At 39.6% G+C, this 23,001-nt stretch overlaps 1 protein-coding gene across 2 annotated transcripts; it reads right to left on the bottom strand.

Moving 5' to 3' along the window:
- Positions 1-1,481: 1,481 nt before the first annotated feature.
- Positions 1,482-21,566, bottom strand: GALE (UDP-galactose-4-epimerase). 2 transcript variants are annotated; one of them, XM_072136510.1, is made up of 11 exons: positions 21,439-21,566; positions 18,270-18,402; positions 14,812-14,927; positions 12,656-12,769; positions 12,266-12,442; positions 12,072-12,185; positions 9,499-9,565; positions 8,452-8,537; positions 8,255-8,332; positions 7,887-8,001; positions 1,482-1,910 (listed from the first exon to the last, which is right to left on the bottom strand). In XM_072136510.1, exons 2-11 carry the CDS (start codon positions 18,388-18,390, stop codon positions 1,852-1,854), a joined length of 1,047 nt encoding a protein of 348 aa, XP_071992611.1. In that variant the 5' UTR covers positions 18,391-18,402; positions 21,439-21,566; the 3' UTR covers positions 1,482-1,851. The 2 variants fall into 2 exon arrangements, with proteins under 2 accessions (XP_071992611.1, XP_071992610.1); XM_072136509.1 differs by lacking the exon at positions 21,439-21,566 and adding an exon at positions 21,199-21,373.
- Between the last annotated feature and the right edge of the window lie 1,435 nt (positions 21,567-23,001).

The raw sequence follows: 23,001 nt of genomic DNA on the forward strand, positions 1-23,001 counted from the left end.
GGCGTTGCGATTATTTCAGGGCTTGTACGTCACAAAACTGACATACAAGCCCTTATGAATGTCTTCTATCATACAGTACACCGACCTTACTCACTGTACGATGTCTTGCATGTATGATGAGTGCTGGCCTCCCTCATCCCCTGCTCTGCAAAAGGCAGCGATGTAGCCTCTGCCACCCTCCCCCTGCACGTTGGGTCACCTCTCCTGGTGCTGTGCCCTGTGAGGGGGAGGGGCCGGCCCAGGGGAGGAGGAGGGGGGAAGTGCTGGGAACTCTCTGCTCACTTCCTTGAAGCCGCGCTGCTCCAGAGACTGTGGGGCTCATTTACTAAGGGTCAGAATCACGCATTTTCGTCAGGTTTCCCGAATATTTCCGATTTGTGCTGAATTGCCGCGGGATTTTGGCACATGCGATCGGATTGTGGTGCATCGGCACCGGCTATCACGCGACAGAAATCAGGGGGCGTGGCTGGTGGAAAACCCGACGCATTCAGAAAAACAGAATTTAAAAAAAAATATATAGCACTCACATACACCGGGACGAAGAAGGTGAACTCCGGCGGACTTCAGCGCAGCAGCGACAGTGGATATCGGGAGCACGACCTTAGTGAATACCGGCAAGCTCCGAACCCACGTCGGAGAATGTGCCTCGGCATTGCTACTGGACTGGGTAACTAAATGTGCCCCTGTGTCTCTGCATCTATAGTAGTGTGTCCCAGGACCAGGAGATGGGACTTCGTCTCTCGGTCCGGGACAATGCCGGGAAAAGCGTGACAATCTCTCAACCGCCCAGGGCAGCAGGACAGGGGTATAAAACCGTGACTGTCCCGCTGAAACCGGGGCGGTTGGGAGGTATGTTTCATGTCCAGCATGTAGTTGCTGCAGCCTTGCAAAGGTGGCGTATTTTATTTTGGTTTACACTTCTTGTAACGCTCTCTGTGTACTTGACCCTCTCTTTTCAAAACTCTTCCTGCTTGTTTCCCAGAGACCATTGATGCCAAACAATACTAGCTGTGTGTATCATGAGGTTCTGCAGCAGACTATTTGTGTATAATGAGGTTTTGCTGCAGTTGACGTTTGTATAATGAAGTTCTGCCGCAGCCAAGTTGTGTATAGTGAGGTTCTGCAATAGCTGTGGTGTGGTTATTAGGAGGTTCTGCAGAAGCTGCCATATTTGTATAAAAAGATTTTGCAGCAGCTATGGTGTATGTCATGATTTTCTGCAGCTGCTCACGTTTGTATAATGAGGTTCTGCAGCAGCCGAGGTGTGTTTGTGTGTTTTCTGAGGTTTAGCGGGTGTGAATCCTGATGGGGGGCCTCCCACCAACTTTAATCCGGCCCTGCAATTATGTGTAAAAAAACCTCAACATTACTAGTATGTATAGAGAATTCATGAGTAAAGGCGGTCATGGGACAACCTGTCTTAGTACTAATTAAATCTTCGTAAAAACATTTCCAACAAATAAATTACAATCTCTCAAAAATTATGCTTTTCTGAAATCCAAATTTAATGTCAAACATAAAAAAGTATAAATTAAGGAATGTAACACCCCTTCCTTTGCATTTGTCCATTACTCGGATATATGCAGTTTTTCAATTTTCTGTAAACAATGTCTTTGATTTCTTTTACAAGTATAAAGAGCAGAGAGTTTTCCAAAATACTTCACAAACCGGATGCATGTGAGGTAGGAGTGTCTTTTACCAGCAGATTGGTCACTGTATTGGAAGACGTCTTGAGGTTCAATTTAGATCACAATAGTTTAATATTTTATACAGTATATTAGTTGTCAGTATATAAATGAAAATGTAGTTATAGAAGAATTCATGATTTAAGAAATTGCTGTCCAGAGCTGCTTAGGGGTCCTTACTAAATCCTGTTGGATTTAAAGACTGCCACCGCCATAAATCTTCACCTGTTAAAAGAAATTTGGAAATATTGAAAACAAAAATTACAAAGTACTATGAGCTGTAAATTTTTTAATAAATATATTATAGATAGATGGTAACCACAAATGTCGTGAAAGGTGGAAATTTTTAATTGGGAAGGTAACTTTTTATACTAAAACCTCACTGAAATTTCACATAAAGAAGTATAATAAAACGTAACGTTTATTTGGCGTATTAAAATCAAGGGGGGGGGGGGGGGATCTCACTATGGTACTAGCTTACCTTTCCTGAGTTAGGAGTCAACTACCACTTCCACAATTGTCAAGCATCCTTAGATTTCAGTAGCTAATATTGTACGCCACTGCATTAAGATATGGTTGCTAGCATGTGGAATGGTCAACAGTAGGTAGGTAGTGTTCGCTGTACCACTGTCAGCGGTCCCCTTTCTTCTGTCATTCCTGAAATGCCTTCTCTGCCCTGGCCCTGTCATACAGAGTCCAAACACTAATGCAGTTAAGCCAATGTCATTGCTGCAGCATATTGCACTATTGTTCAAGCTCTCTCAAATCCTCTCAACACTTTTCTCACCATTAGTTAGGGTTCACCAGGAAAGTTTTTTACATTGTAGATGAGAACAAGAATATAACAAAGTAGCAGCGTCCTGATAGTGGAAGCCCACCGCTCAGTAGTGATCTGCTAAGCGAGGCGAACAGATAGGAGTATAAAAGCATGATGCCCTTCCCGCCCATCTCATGGTCTATCGGTTCAGGCTCAGTGACCAATCACAAGGCTGGTAGGGAGAAGCTAAAGTACAGAGCCATCATCAGAATATTGTATATCTATAGTCTGATGCAAGGTAAGTATCTATCTAAAACATTTACTCAATAACAACATCCCCATAGTTATGTTGTATAAGTTTGCCACTAAAATCAAGCGTATGTATCTACCACAATTGTACAGTGTGTCATTATAGATGGACCATTGTAAATAAATGATGCATCATCCTACTCAAGATTGTCACCTAGAATAGTGTCACTAGCTCCTATTTATACAATAGGGTAGAATAATAGTCCATTCAACCTATTCTAGCCAATTCTGGAATAAAAATAAGTATCTCCTAGGAGACAACATGCCTAGCTAACTTTTACTGGTATATAAAGGCGCTATTATATGTTTGCAGTTAATCAAAGTCCAATATTCATGGGGATGTATATGAAATTCCACAGATATAAGATACAGTATATTCAATTGTATGATGGACATGCCTTAACGTTGATGTATTAAAGAGGATCTGTAAAAACTGCACTAGGAGCTGATTACTAAAGTAAGCAGCTCTTAGTGCTACAACAGACGCAGCAGTGTTACACTGCTAGAGTTATCAGAAACCTCCGATAAAGCTAGCAGGCACTGCCACGCTGTACAAAAGAAAACACGCTATAAGTGGTCAGGCATATTCATGAAGGGGCAAGACTAGGGGCGGCGGTGACTGCCGCTTGAAGCTTGGCAGTCACCCCTGGCCTACGGAGGTGAACCAGCGCCTCGGACCATCCCCTCATGAATACGCCTAACCGTTTACAGGACGGTCCGGCATATTCTATTGTACAGCGTGGCAGTGTTTTCTAGCGCTATCGGAGGTTTCTGATAACGCTAGCAGTGTGACACTGCTGTGTCTGTTGTAGCACTAGGAGCTGCTTACTTTAGTAAGCAACTTCTAGTGCAGTTTTTACAGGTGACATGTCCTGTTCAGGCCCTCATTCTAAATTTGATCTTTATCCTCTCTCAAATAGATAGATCACATTAGAGGGAAAAATGCATCATCAAGGCTTACATCTATATCATACTGCCATTTTTTTGTGTCAATAGAAGCTATAAAAGGGGCATAAGATATTGCATCGTTCAGGCCATCAGGCTTGACATATTTTATACATTAAATTCATTGTGCCTCCTTACTCTGATTATGGGTATCCCAATCACCTCTTCTTGGTGATGGTCTCACACTTTTGATTGGCCTGGAAACTGAGAAGCGTCACCAAAGGAAGACTCTGACATTAGAGAATTTGTGAATTGTCAGAAAATAGGACTGGTTTATCTGGTGACGTGTCACTGCCCACTGAATTAATTGGGAAAGACCTTTCGCTAATTTAAAACATGGATTCTGGATTGACGTTGTCAATAACAGAGACAAAGCAATTTCCAAACATGTCCATCAAAATCATGGAGAGGACCCTAAGGCTCAGTTTCCAGGCCATAAAAAGGGCAAGACCATTGCCAAAAAGAGACGATTGGGATAACCATATTCAGAGGAAGGAGGCACAATGGATTTTCTGTATAAAATGTGTCAAACCTTATGGCCTGAACAATGCATTATTTTATGCCCCTTTTATAGATTTATTTTTTAAAAATGGTATATGATAAACAGTAGAGACCAAAAGCTTGGACACACCTTCTCATTCAAAGATTTTTCATGATTATAAAAGTTGTAGATTCACATTGAAGGAATCAAAACTATGAATTACGGTAACACATGTGGAATTATATACGGTACTTATCAAAAAAGTGTACAAAAAAGGAGTTCCCAGAGATGCTTAAGACTTGTTGGTCCTTTTGCCTTCACTTAAGCCTTTTGCCTTCACTTTGCCTTACTTGCAAACATATAATAGGGCCACTATATACCAGTAACAGTTAGGTAGGCATGTTGTCTCCTTGGAGATACATATTTTTATGCCACAATTGGCTAAAATATGTATAATCTGGAGTAGGATGATAAAATGGTCCATCTATAATGACACACTCTATAATTGTAGTAGATACATATGCTTGATTTTAGGGGAGATCTTATATAACATAACTGTGGAGTTGATATTATTGAGTAAATGTTTTAGATGGATACTTACCTTGCATCAGACTATAGTTATACAATGTTGTATACCAGCTTAGGTACAAAATCTCTTTATTGAAATAGCAAAAACAAAACATACATATACTCCGACATTGGATAAAGGGACAATATAAAACCAATTAAAAATGTACTAAGTACATAGGTAGAATCATTAGCCAGTCAATCCGTGTAGGGATGACTGGCAGCACACCTCCTGAACTAACAGAAAAGTTCTCCAAGAACACCCCTAGTACCAAGTGAACAAAATAAGCAGTCTAAAAGAACCTAGACACTACACAAAACCTGTTGTAAAAGTGAAAACATAAAGTCAACATGCAATAAATAGTAATGAGCCTTGATACATTACTAGTCCATGTATGGGTCAAGGTGTGTAGGTCAGCGTCCCATGTCAAACAGCCTCAGGTGCTACAATTGGTGTGGAGGAGGTGGAGGGCTCCCCACACGTTCCGTCCCCTAAATGGGGGACTTCCTCAGGGGTAGAAGTGCCCACTAGAGTGCTGGGCTCTCATAAATACCCAACGTACCTGTATATCCCCTAAATGGATTGACTGGCTAATGATTCTACCTATGTACTTGGTACATTTTTAATTGGTTTTATATTGTCCCTTTATCCAATGTCGGGTATATGTATGTTTTGTTTTTGCTATTTCAATAAAGGGATTTTGTACATTGTCAGATGACACATTCCTTGCCTAGATTATGTTTGATGTGCCGACATATACCGCTTTTGCTAGAATTTACTACTTACCTTTTGGTTGTGCACGGTCCACTTTGAATTACTATGCATACTGCCCCTGTTGATCATTCTACATGCTAGCAACCATATCTTAATGCAGTGGGGTACAATATTAGCTACTGAGATCTAAGGATGCTTGACAATAGTGGAAGTGGTATTGCCAAAGATTATCAAAGTGTAGTTTTTCATCCCTTTTACACAAGCTTTTTTCATGCACGTGTTATGGTCTGGCCTGGTGTAGTTTCGCGTAAAAACCTGCAAACCAAGGTGTGCGGGTTTTTATAAAGTACCCAGGCATTGAGTAGGAATTCCCTGCCCCTGTGCCTGCCCACATGGTGTTGAGATGGTGTAGTTGTTATTATGATTGCAAATTCTTGCAATACGCAAGAATTTGTGATTATTTCACTGCTTCGACACCAGAAAACTGGCTTGAAATCAGTGCGATACTCCACCATTCAATTTAATGGGCTTTGTCAAACTTTTTTTTTTTTCAAGCATGTGCAAATTTTCTTTTTTTAATGTGACTGAAACTCTCAGCACACTTTTCTTTTTCAAGGCAGGATGAAACAAGTATTTGGACAAAAAGAATACAAATCGTGGTTAAAACTTAGCTTTTACTGAATTCGTTTAAAAGTGAACAAACAGTAATCTGGCTTCAAAGAAATTGTATGAACGCACGGTTGCCCATCTCTGTGGGCTGCACATCTTGATATGCAACAGGTTAATATCTACACTCAGGTTTCCGGGTGTTCCTCGGTGGAGGTGCCGCAAACAAAGGGTCAATAAGGTGATTACGGGCACCCTATGTCCATATAGAGTGTAGAAAAGGAAAAGGAAAGAGGAGGAAACAAGGTGTTGTAACTAGAGGCATGGGAGGCAAGGGTCAAGCATGACTATCACTCTCCCTGTTAATGCCCTAGGTTCAATTTCTAAAACACCCTGTTAGCCTAACCTAAGGGTTACAACACCTCTAGTAACAACTAGTTACAACACCTTGTTTCCTCCTCTTTCCTTTTCTACACTCTATATGGACATAGGGTGCCCGTAATCACCTTATTGACCCTTTGTTTGCGGCACCTCCACCGAGGAACACCCGGAAACCTGAGTGTAGATATTAACCTGTTGTATATCAAGATGTGCAGCCCACAGAGATGGGCAACCGTGCGTTCATACAATTTCTTTGAAGCCAGATTACTGTTTGTTCACTTTTAAACGAATTCAGTAAAAGTCCACAAGATAGAGAAAAATATTTTCACTATGACCGGAGCTCCAAGATTTCTAAAACTTCGATGAACAGCACCAATCTTCAATTTCTCCTGCTGAAAGTATGTCACCATTCAGACTAGCACCATCACACTCTCATTCTCCTCCTTTATTATATTATAACTGGAAGACAATATGCCGGCAGATCGTGTGGTACGTTCCAACAAGGTTAAAATTTATTCCAGTTCATTATACTCACAAAAATCCAATAAAAATGCGCATATCACAAATTCACATAACGGGACGCTAGCTTTCTCTCCGCCCGACCCAGGGTTTCGCCGGCAAGGCTTCTTCCGGGGCACCACAAACAACTGAATTCAGTAAAAGCTAAGTTTTAACCACGATTTGTATTCTTTTTGTATAATTCATAGTGGGCTAAACCGTTTCTACCGAGCACTTTCTGTTGAAACATTTTTGGATATTTGTTGCTAAGTATTTGGACAAGCATCAGAAAGTATTGCACTGTAAGGTACATGCAGGTTCAATGTGTGTTTCACTGAGCAATTGCCATAGACAAAACAGACCACAGCCATCAGTCTTTTATCATGCGGGTTGAATGCGAGTGAAATACTGACCAGATTCTGATGAATCTCTGCAACGCTTTTGTGAAATGGACCTTAGGATTTGCCAGTCATGGTTAGGTAAAACGACTGATAATTCACCCTGATATTCCTTACATAGATTTGAGCAACCCAGGCAATTTTCACATTGTTATTTGTACCCCAAAACCAATTTAGGATCCAAAATACAAAAGAGAAACAAATATTTCTGTTATTTTTTTGTTCTCTTTGTAGAGTCCATTCCTGTTTCCAGCAATAAATGATTCAGTTAGTATAATTTGAGGAGCATGGTAGTGGTCTAATATTTGGTAATGAAAGGTTGGTATGAGGCAAAAACTATTCCTCCAGAGCAAATCCTGAATAAGGTATATTTTAAGGGTTTGTCCATCTGTCTTAATAGGGTCTACAGACAGGGTTAGTCCATTTGAAACAGATACTTTAAAAATAAATGGCACAGGAACAGCGACTGGGGTGGTTCAGTTTGAGTGGGGGTATTCAGGATTTGGAGGAAAGATTTCAAACGGTCCTATTACTTCTTACTTACACATTCTGTCCAAGTCATACTCTGCTTTCCAGTCCAGCTCGGCTGCAGCCGCAGTGGGATCTGCATAACAGGTGGCGATATCACCTTCCCTCCTTGCTGCTATTTTATAGGGAACCTGGTTTTTAAAAGAAAATAAAAGTGTACATGTTAAAGGATACTTAGTCTGAATGTTCTGTGGGAACCCTGTAAACTATCGACTTGTGATTAACACACAGCAGCCACACTGATCTTACTGGTGTAAACACATGGCTGTGAATTAGTTCACAGTGCTGTGTTAAGTGCACATAAGTCTTAACTGAGGCCATGGTTCCCATAGTAGTGAATGGATATGGCGGCATTCAACCCCTTTAAAGTTCTGTTAAACCAACCTTTTTGCCTGAAGCTTTTTCCATTGCAGCCACCATCTGAAGCACGGAATATCCCACTCCAGTTCCCAGATTATATACCTGCATGTTATGATATTAAGAGACCAAACGTAAGTAATGCTAACAGACTCTACATGATGTTACTATGTATATACAAGAATGGCAGGTCTTATACCTTCCATACATCCTCACATACCCACCTTACATCCGCTGCTGGCCTGCAGCTTCTTGAGAGCAGCAATATGACCTTTGGCCAGATCCACAATGTGAATATAATCTCTTACACCTGTAAAACAGATGAACAAGAAACAAATACCATTAGTAACTATAGTGCATCTATTACACTAAGGTTAAAAAACCCAAAACAAATGGATTTTGACATCTTTTTAGGATGCCGCTATCTGGTTTATGAGGACTGATGGCTTTCATGGTGCGCACACATGTGGCATTTTGGTTGCGTCAAAATGCATGCATTTTCAAATATTACTATGCGTACGGCTGCTTTGAAAGCATTTTTCGCCATTGCTATAAGTGTAAGCAACTGTGAAAATGTTCACACAGCTGCTTACACTTGCTACAATGAAGAAAAACGCTTTCAAAGCAGGCACATGCACAGAAACATTTGAAAATGAACGCTTCCTGATGCAACCAAAACACCATGTGTGAATGCACCCACAGGGTGTGTTTTATTAATGCAATTTTTAAGTATTACCACTTGTCCTTTATACAAGCAAGATAATGTCAAAATCTACCCATCACCACAGGTAATGGGTTAAGCCACTTTAGAGAGTCTCTGGTCCTGGTCCCATGACCTGCAGTTATTGACTGGTAGAGAATCTGAATATTGCCACCCTACAATCCCTAGAGCATATTTTTGACATGGAATACAAACTCAGCAATTTGTAAAGTTGTTAGTTTCTGTTAAGGCTTATAATTAGAAATGATCGATCTTGACGTCCACGTTTGGCTGCACAACACGGACATAATGCCATGGCTATGATTGACCAGTGTTGTCTTGGCATATCATAGCCATGGCTGATTGCAAGGGGTATCAATTTGCCTGATTGGCTGTTCGACCACCGATCCAGCATTGTGTCCAGGTCACGTGGATACTGAGTCTGCTCAACTCTGTATTGCAATGTCAATCACATATGAACTACATTTACATGGCCCCAGGTCACTATTATGAACTACACATTGCCCTTGTTGGTAGTAATATAATAACCATTTACCATGCACAGACTTACCAGTTCCATCAGGCGTGTTGTAATCATTTCCAAACACATTTAGATATTCCCGTCTTCCTACAGCCACCTGAAAAAACAATATTAATATATTTAATCGCGGACTCAAAGCAAGATATGGCTCCATGTTTCAAACTATTTTCTTAAAGCTTAAAAGAAATGTAATATATGTGAGATGTAATATTGTTGCATAAAGTCACAGAGGCGAATATAGCTTAGTTCTGAAATCAAGATCTTTCCACCTCAGAACGCCTCCTACGCTGTGGTTGACATCATGCATTGGACTTCAGGTGAACTGCTAAGTGATGTCTCTGGATGCAGGGCCATAAATGCAGTGTAGGGGTGTTCTGAGGCAGAGAGAGCTTGACATCAGAGTTAAAAACTCTCTACCTCATTGACTTTATACAACCATTTGACATCTCACTTCAAATTTCATTTTCTGGATGATGGGGGATATTTATCATACACTGGCGCTCGTGTGTAGGCATATGATAGCCCCGCTGCTGCATTTTTGCAGCGCGATACATCAAGAGGCTTCAGCTGTGCAACGTTTATTCTGCGCCAGGCAAAATGTGAAAAGTTGCCCACAGCAGCGAGTGCGACGGGAACAGTAACACGCCCTCCACTCGTCCAGCTGTGCCCCCACCCTTCACGCCCCACTGGCATGAAGGTGGCGGAGAGGACAAAATGATCGCAAGTACTAGCATTTGCGATTATTTCAGGGTGGCGTAGAGGCCCTGATAAATATGCCCCATTAGAGGTGTTCAGCTGCTTGACAACCTATTGGTAGTGGTTTACTAGGACAATTTCTGCTGACAGGTTCCCTTTAAATGCAGTGTAATCTGCAGGCAGCATGTTATAGAGCAGAATAATTTATTATATTCAGATTTAGCATAACTTGTATTTTCTACATTTAAATCTTTGCTCTTTCTATGCCAAGAAGTCACGTGGGGCAGTCCCATTTGTGACTGACAGCTATCTGTAAATGCACACTATTAAATAGAAGGCTGTCAGCCACTAGTAAGATATACCCAACCCCTTTTTCAAATTTATAAAATACAAGTTACACATCATATGAAATAACAGATATGTTTTCTGGCCCATATTCTAAAATGTTTTGCACAAGTGTGGATTAATCTACTCAACTAATAAAATTCCATTACAATAGAATGGTTCACTTGTAAAGTTATGAGTAAAGAACATTGCAGTGCACATCTAGCAGCCTCTACAGCCATGGATGCCATTAAAGTGTACCTCTTAGTGGTAAATTAAATACCCAAAACCATTCAAATACCACAAAGTTGATGCTAGAATGATATATAATTAAAGCACATACTTTGCATATATATTTTTTTTCTTTAATAATGATTATTTTTATACTGTAAACACTTCCCCCAGACTGTCTTATTTGCACAGGCATACTGGATTGAAGGATTAGCAGTCCTGATGTTTATATTGTGTTAGTCACTGACCATATGTTGCCATCTAAATCATCATTTACTGAAGGTTTTAGAACATTTTAGGTTGCTCCGACTCCTCCGAAAAAAAGGACTTTTCCATGGTAACTAGGGGACGTGAATGGATAGAAAATAATTTGTGCACCAGAAAATTAGATATTGTGGTGCAGAAAACTAGATCAACTAATAGGAGGTGCAGAGTTCAACTCAGCGGTCTTATACCAGATTAATCATCCAGCATCAGACACAGTGATTAATCTGGCGCATCAGAGAACTGTCTAGTTCTACTCTGCACTGGTCTAAAGACTGATACATTAATACATCTCCCCCCAATGTGCCAATTAAACAACTTAAGTTTCATGTCCATAAATTCACTAGCATTTAGTAAATAAATCTATACACCAATGGTATGTACCTCAACATGTCTTCTGCATCTGAACTTGGAAAAGATTGGAAAAAAGGAATACAGCAGAAGTAATATCAAAGTATTGATTGCGCAGATGCTGTCTGCCCTAAATGTATGGAAGAACCGGCGGAGATGATGCATATGTTGTGGTCCTATAATAGGTTCCACTCTTTTTGTTTGAAGGTGTTGGACATTATTGATAGTGTATAAGATAATACCCTTCCTAGGAATGTACTGGTGTGTGTTAGGGTGTATGGAGGAGATGTGACTGGAGGGAGCAAGGAAGTTGGTGGTACATTAGGTGGCACAAAAGACAATAGCTGCAAAGTGGATTCAACTAATCGTTCCAACTAAAGAAGGTTTTATGAGCAGTGACACTACTGAATGAGAAGGCTGTGTTTACAAAGCGAAATAGAGTCTCAAAGTTTCAGAAACTATGGGCCACATGGCTAGACATGCCAGAGTTGCCTCTGTTGCATTTATAGGTATAATATATTTAATGCCTGTTGATGTAAAAGCTCACATTGTAATCTATGTATGTATTTCTAATTTGTTATCTAAGGCTGTCCAATTGAACATCTTCGCCCTGCGTGGTGAAGTTGCTTATCAAACTGATGTATATTCTCATTATATGAAACCTGGTGGGGGGTGTAAGGTTTTTGTATTTGTCATATATGTATAAAATCTAATAAAAAAGATTGCCTACAACAAACCTGAGAGACATATGGCATCAAGTTGTTTGGAATTCCTTGAGGGTCTTCTCCAATACGACCAGACACATGGGCTCCAATGGGGTTAAAATATCTTAATAATATAGCGTGCCATTCCTAGAAAGGACGGAACACATATCATCACTTTTCTCAAATAAATGACAATTACAATAAAGCTTTAGGGTTCTACTGCTCACCCCCTCAGTTTTGCACTGATCCTGAATCATTTCTTCAATAAAATACTTTGTTTTTCCATAGGGGTTTGTGCATCCTCCGACTGGGTGCTTCTCATCTATAGGAAGATACTCGGGGTCACCGTATACTGTGGCAGAGCTGCTGAATACTATATTCTTCACACCATGAGAGTTCATGATCTGGAGGGGGAATATCAAACATTACTTTCCATGTGTCTGTACATGTGATCTAATGATCAGAATCCAACAACAAAATCCAACAAATAAATGAAAACTAGGGAAATGACATGGAGAGCTGGGCACACATCAGTTACTGAATTATGCAAGTCTTCATATTGATGGAGCAGAGCTGCAATCACAATTCTGACAATGGCAAAACGTTGTGTTACTTACCTCCATAAGTTGGATGGTGCCGGTCAGGTTCACTTTATAATACAACAAGGGTTTCTGCACAGATTCTCCCACAGCCTTCAGTCCAGCAAAATGCATAACCGCAGTGAACTTGTGCTGTGTAAAGTCAGATCACAGGAAGTGATGAGTACATTATTCAGAGTCTTAAAATATTTAAATCACACCACTGACTGGTCTGCCTTATTATCTTATGAGGAGTTTGGTTACATAGTTTTTTTCACTTTTTAAGCCACTTATTCAATTTGACATTAGGACCTGAATATGTAGTTGATATACCCCTACAATTTAGAGTGTTTCTCCTCTCTCCTCCTCCTACTACCTGCTGCAAGTACGGAGCCAGTGGATAGTATCTTGTGACAAGAGAAAGATGTTGGTGGCATAAACCCTTTGCATGATTTAGTCAATAGGGACCACAAAATCTAAATGGTTTAAAAGGAAATCCCTCTTCCCGCTAGGCATCAGAAACTCAATGGTGGACATTAATAATAGTGTCTCTCAGGTTAGTCTTTTTTTGCGCCTGGTTTGTTCTTTTCTTTTGGCTTGTGAATTATGATTGATCTATTTTTACCTTAGTAAATGAGTTTTTGAATTGTCTAACTAAATGTACAATGTACAATATAGACTACATTGTGTTATAAGTGCAGAGACTAAAAGTTACAGATATGTAAAAAAAATAATAATAATTCTTGCTCAAATGAGTTTTTGCCTTTTTTATGGGGTCTGATTTTTTTCAGATCTGCACATTAAGATTGACAATAATCTCACTCAAAGGGATGGTCCTATAGAAATTAACGTTACTTGATAATTTTTACATTTTAAAACAACACTGAAGTATTTTTTTTCATGGTGCATAGAGTTAATTTTTCATTTGGGAAGCAAAGACCTCTGTTTTCAGCATTAAAAAGGGAGGTTTTTTTTTCAAGTGCAGTTTCTCAAGGAAAGGTGTATTTTTGCAACTTTTTAGCCGCAAAATTGTGATAGATGTCAAACATCTGTAAAACAGCCATTCACTATGTCAGATTCGGTGCAGAGACTCAAAACCACTCAGTGTCAAACTTTTGCTTGCACCCAAAAAAGTTGCAAATTAGAGACAAATTTAATAACTGTGCCATAAATTGTGCAAAACAAAGTCTAAAAAAGTCTAAAAACTATGATCAATGTCCCCAATGTTTTACTTTCTACATTCATGTTGCTACTTTTTCCATATAAACCACATAAGGGCTTGTTTTCTGCTAGACAAATTTTTACTTCCTTGTGGTACCACAATATACTAGGAATCCTGAAAAAATTCCAAATAAATTGAGATTGAAAACTCCTCACAGTCCCTTACAGGCTGACTGCGGCTTTCACAGTATGGTTAAAATTACACCACCCTTTATTCTTTGGATCAGTATGAACACAGAGATAACAACTTCATATTAGGTTGCTGGTTGCTTTAATAACATATACAATTTTGAGGGGAAAAAAAAAAGTTTTGTAGTGCTATATTCTGACGGGACAAAGCTGCTTTTAGGATATTTAGTACATTTTTGGGGGCAAAATAGTGAAAAAGTGTCGATATGAGTGTTTTCTCCCGTTACAGCATTCATCATATGGGATAATTATCTTGATATTTGAATATATAGGCCATTTTTGGAACCGGAGATTCCCAATATGTTTGTGGTAGTTTTGTATGTGTTCTAGGATAAGATGGATAAGAGCAATTTGTCACAAAAGCTACTTTTCACCCAGCCCAGTTGAAATTAAAAATAGAGCTGTAAGGCTACAGACTTTTAAATATATTGCTCCTGGTCATGAACACTTACAATGCTGCCAAGGATTAAACAATACAGACAGTCCCCGCGTTCCATACTAGATAGGTTGTTTAGGTTTGTGAGTAAGTCAGGTATATTTTACAATTGTAACCCCTAACAAAATGTATTTTTGTTCCAGTGACGATTGGATTTTCAAAATTTTGTGCTGTCACGGGAAAAAGTATTAACAATAAAACTTCATTACAGCCGATCATTACATTAAGAGAGCTTCACCAGTGGTCACATTGTGCAGAGAGGTCTGTCTAAGTTTGGGACCACCTGTACTGAGACATATGCTAAGACAGTACTTAATAATAGACAATACACTACAATCTTGGTTTCTACCTTATTAAAAACACTGTTTAGTGCTTCCCGGTCCAATAGATCCACTTCTTCAAATTCAATCTTCTTTCCAACAATCTCCTGCACTCTCTGCAGACTCTCCGGTAGACCATTGGCTCCTGTGAGTTATAATTGCAGTTATGAAAAAGGAGCCCATCATCATAACAGCGGTTATTGCCAACAGAAGTTTGTAAATCTGCCCCAGTGTGGAGAAGAATAAGTGCACAAGACAATGGGCAGGGTCCCTTGTGCATTTATTCATTCAGAACACAAATACTTTACCACATAACATTTTGGGGCAGATTTAGCAAGTGTCTGAAAGACAGAATATTTCTAGTTGCCCATGGCAACCAGAAATATCCTGACTTTCAGACACTTAATAAATCTGCCCCTATGTGTAAAATGTAACACATGACAATAAAATTTGATTGATAGTTTAGGTGGTAGAATATTACATACCTGAAAATGAATAAGTGTTTGCACATTTACTTCACAACACATAATAAATGGAAAACTTCTAAGAGCCTGTACATTCTTCTTATTACTGTTTTATCAGTGATATCCCTGCATTATAAATCATGTATCATGTATAAATCATGGTCATATTCAAGCACAAGCCCTCTCTAAACCATATTAGTGTTTGCTACATATTGCAGCAAACACCTACCGGTAACAGCCGCAATTGGTGCTAACACTAAAGCTGCATTCTGTAGTATGGCAGTATATGGTAGGATCAATCCGACAACCTAGGGTTTATGTACCCTAGGGTGTCTGGAAAATAGCAAATAATAATAATAATTTAAAAAAAAACCTAAAAATTTTAATCACCCCCCTTTTCCACACTAAAATTTACAAACATTTTCGATCTTTCAAACTATAATAACAGTTTTTCATGTCGTTTAACCTTGTAACGGAAAATAGCACCAAAAGTCGAAAATCACACTTTTTCACCATATAACATTTTTATAAAAGGTGATCTAAAGGCTGTACAGTCCTCCATTGTACAGGAAGTTAAAATATTTTCATACATTTACAAACATTATAAAACCTCTATATGTGTGTGTATATCTCAAGAAGTGTGGCAGCACTCAGGGAAAGGCTGAGAACAACTCAGATGCTCATCCCAGGACCTGAACCAGGGTCCATCCACATATAAAATATAAAATAATGGCAGCACTCCACATTCAAATCTCAGAGTGCTGCCATTTTTCGTAGTTTTATACAGTATCCCCGTGATCAGACCCAAAGAATAAAGGAGACATGTCATTGGGGGCGCACAGTGAAAATGGCACAAATGCAAAGCATTTGGAATTTTTTCCCCACTTCCCAGTATATGGCATGGAATATTTAATAATGTCACTATGAATTAAAATTTGTTATGCAGAAAACAAGCCTTTACATGGAAAAATAAAAAAACTTATAGACTTTTGAAGGTGGGGAGTAAAAAATGGAAATGCAAAAATAAAAAAGGGCCTGGTCGTTAAGGGGTTAATTGCCATGGTCAATGTCAATGCCTTCATTAAAATACTCATTTAAGCAACAGGGACAACCCTGGTTCCCATGGGCTTGGATAGATGCTGTGTACAGATAAAAATGTTGATTTTTAAAGTTGCTTTATTCTTTTCTAGTTGTTATGTTTTATTGAAGCAATTTAAACAAATGTCTGGAAATGTGTTCACTTTTTGATCTAGAAGAGCAGACTTGCAAAAATGCTTGTGGCTATTTTCTACTTACGAAATAAGATATCCTCATTTCCTGCTCTCTAGATTAAGAAGATAATCTGTTCACTATGTAATTTCATAAAATGTTTTAAACATTTAGTATATTTAGGTCATTTTACACAAGAGTAAAGATCATTCCATTCTATAGAGAGATATATTTCTGCTGCTCAATCCTCCATACAGTAAGAGCAGTGTCAGGATTTGCTTTGGACAGATTGGAAAGGAAGGAGATGCCCATGTTCAGGAATTCCACATGAAAAGTCTAATCAACATACCGTACTTTTCCTAAAATCTTCTTTGGATCATTTTCCTCTAGATTGTAAAGCATGGATGGAGGGACTCACAAACGAGTGATAAGTCATGAGGAAAAATTACTAGCACTGGCTAATGGGCAATGTAAACTTAGATTTAATATTCTTCTACTGGATTTAACACATCTTAAGAGTGTCTGGTCTAAATTTATATATTCTATTTGATCCTATTTGACGCTTTTTTACAACACACTTTCATCCCTTTCTCACTAAACAATGAACCCTCGTAACAATATCTGAAATGAGGCAACTCATTCAAAGGTGTTGTCTGCATAGAAATGTGTGTCCAGTAACAGTGGAGGCAGTAACTTCAATGCTGCAGCCTTGTTTGCCAACAGAACCCAGCAGTGACAGAAAAATGCACAGGCTAATCTTCTATATTTCTACTGCCTACCCTGCTATTCCCACTACATATTCACATAGAAAGCACTCACATTTGCCAAAGTCTGGTTTGTTCTTTAGACTTTTCAATGCACAGTATTGTTCAGTCAAGGTGTGCCATGAGTCTCCCAAAACACACACTGAACTTCTACAATGCTCCATAGCCATGGGAACTTACAGTTCCTAACAGTTAAAGGAAACCTACCATCACAGATCTACCTTTTTATGGCTAATCTTTTAGACCCTGTAACTTTTTAAATCTTTTATTACCCTAATATGCAAGCGTGGAGCGGCCTCAGTAGCCTCTTTTGATCGTCAGTGCTCTGTACAGACGGTCTTGGCTCCAAAACTGGAGCTACTGTGCATGGGCAGAACTGTGTGCACAACTCCGGCTACTCCACACGCCAGTAGCGTCTTTCGGAAATTTGGATATATGGGTAATAAAAAAATTATAATATAATATAGTTACAGGGGTCTAAAGGATTAGCCATAAAAAGGGCTATCCTACTATACATTAGATGACCCTGCCACCAGATCTACCTTAGTAGGGAGATCCGTGATGGTAGGTTTCCATTAAGGGGCAGTTCCCTTCTGTTATTTCATCAGTTGTTCGCATCAGTTATTGTCAAAACCAGGTATGAATGAACACAGAGAACAGGTGCAAATCTCTCTATTGTACCTTAAATCTATGTAGTCTCTACTCCTTGTTTTGGCTCAGGATTAGGCTGAATTCAAACGAACGTATGCCCGCCGAGCTATAGGTTCGCCGCAATGGAGTGGAGGAGGGGTGACCCCTGCCCTCTCCAAAGTGACGCATGGCGCCGTAACGTGGGCAAAGAAAGGACGTGTCCTATCTTTTCCCCTTGTACGGCACATGCACCAATTGCTGTCTATGGGGGCCGTATGTATGGTCGCAAGCTTGCGGCAGTATATATGTCCCCCCGACGGTCGTGTGAATTCACCCTAACTGAGGTGTGCTTTGTCCCTAATTACCAGAAAAAAAATTGGTAAAAATTATAAAAATGCTGTTTTCATTTTTTTAACTTACCTCGAATGGCATTGTGAAAATTGTCTATGACAATGGGTTCATATCCAGCTTCAATCAACTCCAGGACACAGTGACTACCAATGTAGCCAGCTCCTCCAGTTACCAGTACTTTCTCAGCCATTGCTTTACAGATCTGTATAAAAAATGGGAAAACTATTTAGCAAAAAAACTTTTTTGCAAAAGAGAATGCAGCAGCATCTCATGAAGGTTATGTAGAACATTAATTGAAAACATAACTCTACCCCCACAGCTTCAGGATTTAGCAATAAAATGCATAAAGGGGGTAGTGTTCCTGGAAATGGTCAGCAGAAAGAACACTGTGACACACGAGAAGGAGGTAAGGGGTAAAAAAAGTTAAAGCCGTTTGAATATGGAAGCTGCACGTACACTCTGACTACACTGCTTAGTCTTAATCCTAAATATAATGTACAAAGGTAAAACTCATTCAGGTGTGATTTACAAAGACAGTGACAAATTAACTTGTTTGTGTCAAAACATTTACACCATATATCTGCAGCACAATACAAATGTTATCCAGGTGGTAAAAGAAAGATGCGCCGCATTTATCAAAAGTGTCTCAAACTAGGGATCCTTTCACACCCACGTATGCTCGCCCTGGCTACAGCAGTGCGATCTCCACAACGATTTATGGCGCATGGCTGTAAACATGGGAAAAGATAGAGAATGCTATATCTTTTTTTCCGTGTACGGTACCACATGTGTGTGGTCACTGCACCGCCGCTGGTCTCCATAGCCTACTATAGGGATGTATGGAAAAGATATACATCCCCACAACGGCTGTGTGAAAGCAGCCTCAGACATTCTTATATTGCACCAGGTTTATTACAGCTTTTGATTCTGAATGATAAATCTGGCATTGTAAAACAATGTCAAGTTGTATTTTGTACCTGGTAGCACCTGCACCTAGCTGGTATATAAAAATTTGCCAGATTTTGTCACACTTTTTTTGTAGTAACTCAGGCTCTCTAAAACGGTCTGAAATCTTTTAATAAATGTGATAAAAGTGTTTTTTTTTTGGCGCAAATTAATAAATCCCCATTGATGTCCAATTAATTTTACTAGATATGAGTCAACACAAAAATACAAAATAAAACACTACAAAACAACAACTACCTATTCGTTCAAGGTTAGCTAGAAGAGTGAGCAGATACAAAAGAGTAGCCAATAACTACGGCATTCGATCATATACAGGGTTTATGTCCAATATATATATATACGGTAGTCTCACTACAAAAGGCAGTGCAAAGCTTAAATGTATAGGAGCCATATAAATTCTACAAAAGCGTAACCTATGCGGCATAACACTTATATAGCTTATAGATGTAAAATATATTATATAGTAAAATATTGTTTTATGTATGAGAAATTGAAGGGTCGACAATACATGGTTCCAAGGTGACTTGGCTTGTGCATTGCTAATTAAGTTGTGCAGATACAGTGAGTATTCACAGTACACATTACATTACACTTACATTACAAAGGCTGATAAGAAAACAACAGTCTGTCCATTCAAGTGTGTGTGTAACAATTCTGATACTAACTGGACAGTGCGTCTCCAGTAGATGTGATTAGCTTTCAATGTGCAAATAAGGGAGAATCAAGATGTAAGAAAGTATGGCATATTTAATCTCCCTTATTTGCACATTGAAAGGTAATCTCCAGGGCTAGAGATACACTGTCCTCTTGCTATCAGAATTGAATGGACAGACTGTTGTTCTCTCATCAGCCTTTGTAATGTAAGTTACTGTAAACACAGTAAACAATTTGATTAGCAATGCACAAGCACCACCATGTAACCCGATTAGACTATCTCAGGCCTATGCTAACATCACTGAACTGTGGATAGGGGCTACCATGTTGTCACTGGGCCACCCCTTGAACTACCCCAAGTTTAAAGGAACCACCTTCAATTTCCCATACTAAAAAATTATATTTTACTATATGATATATCTTACATTTATATGCTGTAAAAGTGATATGCCGCATAGGTAACACTTTTGTAGAATTTATATGGCTCCTATACATCTAAGCTTTGCACTGCCTTTGTGTCTGTCATTTGTGGTGAGACCATATATATTGGACATCAAACCCTGTATATGATCGAATGCCATAGTTATTGGCTACTCTTTTGCATCTTCTCACTCTTCTAGCTAACCTTGGGACAACAGGAGCGATGGAGGAGATAAGTATAAGCTTGTTTTTAAGTTTTGTTTTTGCAGCCCCCCAGCTGTACATAAAGTGTATTTAAAACCTGGACAACCCCTTCTAGTCAATGTCCCTTTAATAACTATTTAACCGATTATAGAGAATAACGATGCCAATGAAAAATCATGGGAGCAAAAAACCAAATGTCAGGCTCAGCTTAAAGTGCAGAATTGACTAATTTAGACGGAAGGGGAGATCATGTACAAGAAAAGAGTAAAACAAGCAGAAGAGATCAACAGAGGGGGGAGCCATGGTTACGTAGCACTGGACAAGGCATTTTGTCTGTTGGTCCACGAGTCCTATGCAATGTGAATAGGTGGCTAACAGATCATGTACAAATCACACAACACTTCGCAGCCAACTGATGGCAATCTACCGAGGTAAAGGGATGCAACTTGTCTGCCATCTTACAAATGTGACCTGCCCTGTATGGCAGAAGTGCTGATAACCAGGGCAATCCAGTTCTAGCAGAATCCTGAATGGCAGATCTATTCCTTCCCCTGGTATAATCACAATCTTTTACCAACATTACATAGTTATCTCCAGGTTCTGCTATAGGAGGTTGATCCTGATGTACTGTTACACCCATGGACCATGTCCGACCTGGAGATCCCCTGTAAGGGAGGAGGTAGCACTAGAATGGAGCCATATTACTATGTACATGATAGATAGAAGGTAATAGAAGCAATAGCACCAGCCTCACCTGTCTGCGAAGCTCCCGAGCCTTACTGCCAGCTGACTGCTTCGCCTCCCACTAGTGACTTTACTTCCCTTACCACTACGTGCAGCGATGCTACAAGCACATTGGCTGCTTCTACGCGAGTGGGCGGGACTGAGCATGAATTATCAATCAGTGGAGCAGACTGTATCTCACAGTTCCGGGTACGCCCAACGAGTCACAGCCACGCCTCCCATTCATAGAGCCTGACGACGTGGAACTTACACGTTATCTTGGAGCGTCATCCGCTTGCGTCCTCTTCCTGATTAGGTGTGCTGTGCTGTGAGGAGAGATTGAGTAACGTGATGGAGCCCAAGCTGACGTTATGGCGGTTCAGTGCAAGCTGTGATATATATATATATATATATATATATATATATTAGGTTCTGATAACAGTTTTTACTATGCGAAACTGCAGTGTAAGGGGATGTTTACACGTAGTGTTTGGGACTGTGAGCTGCGGGCTCAAAAGCACATAAAAAAACCCAACGCTTCATGCGAACGCGCCCTCAACCATCCACAGGTACTTGTGGACTGGTGGTTTAGTGTCACCAATTGCCATGTAGTATTCTTAAACTATCCTATTAACCAAAACTTTATACAATCCTTGTTCTTTCGGTGACTGTGCAATGCAGCAAATGAAGCCGATGTAGTACACCCTGGCTTTACAGCGCATGGACAATGAAGCCGGGCATTACCATGGCTTCACTCGCCACATCGGAAGATGTGCATGATTGTACGCACATAAAGGGGAGTATAAAATGTTATTATCTTTAGTTTTCAGCATGTACCAATTTCAAAAAGGTTGATTTGGGGCCCTAATGCGCAGGCCCACAAGGATCTGTAGTTGCAGTGTGTGTAAAAACGCACTGCAACAGCTGAAGGGAGATTTGCCTAATTAAACAGCTGTTAACACTTGCGTTAACAAACACATGTGTTAACAATGCGTTCATGGCTGCTTTTGTAAACACACATGTTAACAACTGTTTACTTAGGCAAATCTCTCTTCAGCTGTTGCAATGCGTTTTTAAACACATGCGTTAAATGCGACGTGTGACCGCACTCTGAGAAGCGGAATCAAAGTGTACGAGGGCGTGCCATGCCACAATTGCATATGCGTTTCTGTGGAAAATAACTGTTAAAAACCCACCTAAAATTGGTGGGTTTTTACCTATTTAATCCCACAAAATTTCCAATAAGTGATAAAAAATTATATGTACTCAAATTATACTTTTGCAAAGTACAACATGTTCTGCAAAATAACAAACCATCAAGCAGCTCCATAGCCGAAAACGTAAAAATGTTATGCCACAAATTATAGATTTTTCCCCACATTAGGATTTTATTTGGCAAATTTAGTAAAACGTAAGAAAAAATATTTAAGCATGGTATCACTGTAATCGTATCAAACCAAAGAATAAAGATATGATCATTAGGCTATACGGTGAACAACAACAAAAAAAAAAGGAAAACATTCAGTACAGAACTGATGCTTTTCTACTCCTGCCCTCAAAAGAAAGTTCCTAACCGACCCCAAAATGGTAACACTGGAAAAAGCATCTCATCTCCCAAAAAAAATGCCTTCACATGGCCCGAATAACGCAAAAGCTAAAATTTCATAGCCTACAAGGAGCCAATGAGAAAACTAAAATCCTGGCAGCTGCAGGGCGCTCCTTCCCTTCTGCGTCTCGCTGTGCACCCATAAAACAAGTAACAGCCATATGTGGGGGGGTCTCTGTACTCAGGAGAAATTGCATAACAAATTTTTAGATGGGTTTTATATTTTGA

This window comes from Engystomops pustulosus, chromosome 2 (assembly GCF_040894005.1).
Source record: "Engystomops pustulosus chromosome 2, aEngPut4.maternal, whole genome shotgun sequence".
Lineage (NCBI taxonomy): Eukaryota > Metazoa > Chordata > Amphibia > Anura > Leptodactylidae > Engystomops > Engystomops pustulosus.